General features: G+C 44.5%; 1 protein-coding gene across 1 annotated transcript in view; it reads right to left on the bottom strand.

Moving 5' to 3' along the window:
- Positions 1–762: 762 nt before the first annotated feature.
- LOC119574696 (zinc finger protein 704-like) overlaps positions 763–4,847 on the bottom strand; it is a 46,510-nt gene continuing 42,425 nt past the window's right edge. Inside the window, exons 2-5 of the mRNA XM_037922086.1 lie at positions 2,945–3,045; positions 2,232–2,572; positions 1,899–1,969; positions 763–1,751 (exon numbers count right to left, since the gene is read on the bottom strand). Of these exons, the coding sequence (XP_037778014.1) occupies positions 1,581–1,751; positions 1,899–1,969; positions 2,232–2,572; positions 2,945–3,045 (684 nt within the window). The 3' untranslated portion in view covers positions 763–1,580. The remainder of the gene's footprint in view (positions 1,752–1,898; positions 1,970–2,231; positions 2,573–2,944; positions 3,046–4,847) is intronic.

The raw sequence follows: 4,847 nt of genomic DNA, 5'->3' as shown, positions 1-4,847 counted from the left end.
GTTAGCATTGATCAATACGACTGATGCAGTTTGGGTTGCATGCAAGGCGCTCTCTCCAGCCTTCTGCCAGCAGTAATTCATAGTTGCACAGAGGGATGAGCATCATAAAATTATCTTGATTCTTTTTGTACATTTCAAGTGCTTGCATTTCATGCTTGTCAGACACTTTACACCTGAAAATAAAACTTACAAGTAGTAACAGGATATGGAAGCATAGGTGACATGTTCGTCCTCTTGAAAAAAGTATTGCTTCACTCATGCTCATACAAAGCTCTTATCAAAAATGTATAAATTGTGGATAAAAATATCATGAAAGTCTATATGAGCTTATCACCTATGGCTTCCCTATCCACAACATCTCCCTGGCTAAAACACATTATAATACAATGGATGTCCATCGACTTAATGTTTATAATACACTGCAATAGGAAAAGGTTTGAAAGTAGTTTTTGCATCATTGACAAAATCCAGCTCTGGATCTTGATTTGGTTATTGCAATGTATTTCCATGTGATTTTTTGGAAGCCTTCTAAAAATATCTCAAGCACTTCTGTAGCAAAATGTTCTACCTTCTGAAACTTTAAGATGTATGTATGTATGTATGTATGTATGTTGTATGTATGTATGTATGTATATGTGTGTGTGTGTGTGTGTGTGTGTGTGTGTGTGTGTGTGTGTGTGTGTGTGTGTGTGTGTGTGTGTGTGTGTGTGTGTGTGTGTGTGTGTGTGTGTGTGTGTGTGTGTGTGTGTGTGTGTGTGTGTGTGTGTGTGTGTGTGTGTGTGTGTCCGCGCACGTGCGTGCATATGTATATATAAACATACAAATGCATTTACATATAAGTATAAGCAGATATATGTATATGCATATGCATTTGTATGTGAATGAATACACATTTATGCAGATGTGCATATATGCACACATACATATAAGTTCATGTATAAATATAGACATACATACAAAGTATATACACACACCTTTTGAGATATCACAAGAATGTGACAAAAATCTGCCCTCATCAAATCACATTTCACCAGACCTTGGAGATGCCATTACAAGCTAACAGCGATCCACAACACCGAGAGGCCGGGCTCCTCCTGCAACCAACGCTGGCCCCTTGCTGCGTCTCCTCCCGGAAGGAGCGACCTGCACCTGGAGAGCCTGCCGTTCAGCCTGTTCTCTTGTGCTTCCCTTTTCTCTGGCTTCTTATGGTTGGCTTTCCTATGATGAGATTGTAATCTACATTCATGACATCTTTATTTTGTGATCTTACTTCTACACTTATGTAAGACTGCTCAGACTGCAAGGAAATGCTTACACAATAAATTGTTTCCTCTCTTTGTTATGAAAGTGCAAGGAGTATTTCTGTCTACCACAAGTTGTCAAGCACTTTCCTCACAACCAGCGGTCGAGGAAATCACTAGTAAATGTTTATCCGAACTGAATTGCTCATTCAGCTGTGGACTCTAGTGAAGATATTTCCCCTCTCTCTCTCTCTCTCTTTTTCTCTTTCTCTTTTCTCCACCTTCTCTCTAAGCTACACAGCTAAGCACACACTCATTTTGTACACATCCCATGGAGGCTCACTCCCCGAAACGACTGCATGCCTTTTTCCACTTGCACTGTGTGCACCAGAGGTCTCGCTGCTCCATGCCATACACCTTGCGGCACTTGCGGCTCTCCCCGTTCCTCTTGCCTCGCCCTGGAGAGGCCTTCGGCGAGGAACTCACGCGGATCTTCCCACGTCCGGAACCCTTTGGAAAATAAACGAACATTTCAGTCTTCTTCTGAAAATGAGAGGTTCTTTATTTTCATCACTTTTCATTTAGATATGACCGCAGAAAGTCAAAATATTCAGACAGCAGAAAGAAGACATAAGAAGGATATGTTTCCAAACTCACCATGAACGTGGAGGTGCGAGGCCATGAGCTGGAGAGAGGCATGGGGGCGGCCTGGCGTCTGTACTCGGGGTCTGTGGACGGATGACGTCGTGAATTTCAAATGAATGTCATAAGAACACTGCCATGGCATTACAGTGTCTTAGTTACTTATAAAAATGTTAAATCAAAGTCTTTCTTGACTTTTTCATGATTCTGATACCTAGAAAGTTCTTAACAAAATCTAGAGCGGGAAAGTGATTGGAATCTTTGTTTTAATAAGAATCAAAGGAGTGCCTAAGATAACGCCATGATCAGGGGAGTCCCTTTGGGGGACGAACCGAAATCCTGACTGACCTTCGTGGGGCGGGCGGGCCATGTCCATGTGGCTGAGCGTGGGCGGCGACGACACGTGGATGTACTGCGGGTGGGACGGCTGGATGGGGCCGGGCGGGATGCCCACGCCCAAGGGCTGGGCGACGGCAGCCGGGGGTGTGGGCGGCGATGGCGCCACGGTCACGGTCATGGCAGGGGGCGCGGGCGGGGTGGGCGGGGGCACCACGGGCGCCACCAGGGGCTCGCAGGGGTCCACCCACGTGGCCACGTTGACCTCCACCTCGCGCCAGTAGAACTCCTCCTCGTGGTCGTCCTCGTCGTCGCTATCGCTGTCGCTGTGCTCGCTGCTCACCTCCTCGCGCCTGGAGGGGGGGGGGGGTCAGCTTTATTGTCATCCACTTCCATGCATTACCACACAATGTCATGCACTATCAACATATGGCCATCATCAGCTAACGATCAGTTCTCCCTTGACATGTCACTGTGCAACCGAGCTAACCACCTACCCTATTTCATTATCACTTTTTAATACCAACACCATCATCAAAGAGCAAAGCTAACATCTACCACATCTTATGCGACTAATCTATTTCCATTATTTAACAGAGAAAAGCCAAAGCCTAGGCTGCCCCCCTAAGGGCCTCGGCCCGGAGCCCCAGCCCGCAGGGACGTCCCGCGCGGGCCCGGGAGCAGGCATGCCCCGCCTGGCTCGACGGCCGCAAATGACTCCGTACCCGAGGTGGATGGCGCGGATGTGTCTCTCAATGGCATCGCAGGCGGATGTCATCTCCTGGCAGCCGGCCCACGTGCACTTGAACATGGTGCGGGTGGAGCTCTGCAAGGCAAAGAGGGACGTGGTTAGCACAGATCGAAGAAAAATTCTGCATAAGGAGATGGAAAGGCCGGTCCCATCTAGCGGTACCTCTCCTCGTCTCCGTTGGAAACAGGTGCCGTTACAGCTCGGGAACCGTTTTATATCTGCTGCGCTAATTAGCACTTTTCAGTCTTGAAATACATGAACATGGGACAGATTTCAATGCCACTAGTACGCGACACTAGTACTTCAGCTCTGCAGAGAAAGACTCGTAAGCTTAGGCCTAAAGTCTAATGTCACATCTGAATCCACTGCTATTTACCAAGAGTCTGTTCGTTTAGCCATAACAAAGAGTCCTTTCTTTCATGATTCTTCCTTACAGTTTCGTATTTACGACAAAGGGAGAGACACAAAAGCAACGGAGAAGAAATTAATTGTCTGAAAAAAAAAGATAAATAATAGTAAATAATATTAGTGAGATGTTAATGGCAAGTCACGAAAACCAAAAACACCTAAATACATATATAAAATCGTCACATCAACAAACAACGACACACAAAGGAGAGACGAAAGTGAAACAAAAAAAGAGAATGAAAGAGAAAGGGGGAGGAGGGGAGAAGGGGGGGGTGTTGCTGGCTTCGTTCCAAGTAGATCAATGGAAACCGTCCCACCCCTTCGGCCACTGCGGCTGGGAGGAGCTTTTTTCACTCTCTCCCTTTCCTACTTCGTCTCCCTCTCTCTCTCTCACTCTCCCTTTCCTTCTCCGTCTCCTCTCTCCCTCTCCCTTCCCTTCTCCTTTTCCTTCTCTCCCCCTTTCCTTTTCCTTTTCCCTCTCCTTCTTTCTCCCTCTCCTTTTCTTTCTCCGTCTCCGTCAGCCTCTTCCTCTCCCTCTCTCTACCTCCCTCTCCAAACTTAAAACAAGTTTCTCATTAACGCTACAAGTATGTTTAGACTCCAGATTTTTATATTCCTTTATTTTCACCCGCTACGTATGCTAATTAACTTTTCCTACATTGCCAAAATAATTTCCTGGACGTTATTGCAATGAGAATCTCGCCCCCCCCCCCTTTATAAAAAGTAAATAACCAGAAAATAATAATAAATAATAAAAAGTATCAGAGCCAAAGTTGCGTTATTATCACCAGGGATTTTACCTGTTGACTCGTGTTATTATCACAGGGGACTTACCTGTTGATGCCACGAACATCTGTAAGCTGCAATAATGTAGACAGATTTATCCCTTGTCTCTATTTTTCATCATTTCTGAGTCTGAGCTTTGCTAAATAAGACGAAGGCACAGGTTCAATTATTCCTTAATGTTAAAACGAAGGCACAGGTTCAATGATTTCTTAATGTTGTAAGCTACTAGTTTACTCCTTGATAATTGGAATAGGTCTTGAAATTAAACTCGTTTAGTCACTTTTCAAATATTTTGAGATTTCGCTGTTAAATAAAAAAATCGTTTTCCTGTATTATAGAAAAAAGGGCAATGTCAAAATAAATAAATAAATAAGTTAACCAGTTTATTTTTTGTTTTGTTGTTGGCATCAGCATAGTGGAATATAGTCATAGAAAATGTTAATTTCGTTTTCACTTGCGAATGAATGGAAGCATTTTTAGATTTTTTTTTTCGTAGTATAAAAAGCCTCTTTTCAGTTTCAAAACATGGAAGAAAATGAATGAAAATAAAAGAGCGTAACGCGGTAAGAATAAGCACATCCGCGGCGCCCGAACCTTCTCCCGGGAAAGAAAAAACCCGCGCGCACAAGACGGCCAAAGTTCGCGGTTGACGAGACATTAATTAACAATCACCAACAGGTTGT

This window comes from Penaeus monodon, chromosome 6, assembly GCF_015228065.2.
Source record: "Penaeus monodon isolate SGIC_2016 chromosome 6, NSTDA_Pmon_1, whole genome shotgun sequence".
Lineage (NCBI taxonomy): Eukaryota > Metazoa > Arthropoda > Malacostraca > Decapoda > Penaeidae > Penaeus > Penaeus monodon.
This window is presented reverse-complemented; position numbering and strand designations above follow the sequence as displayed.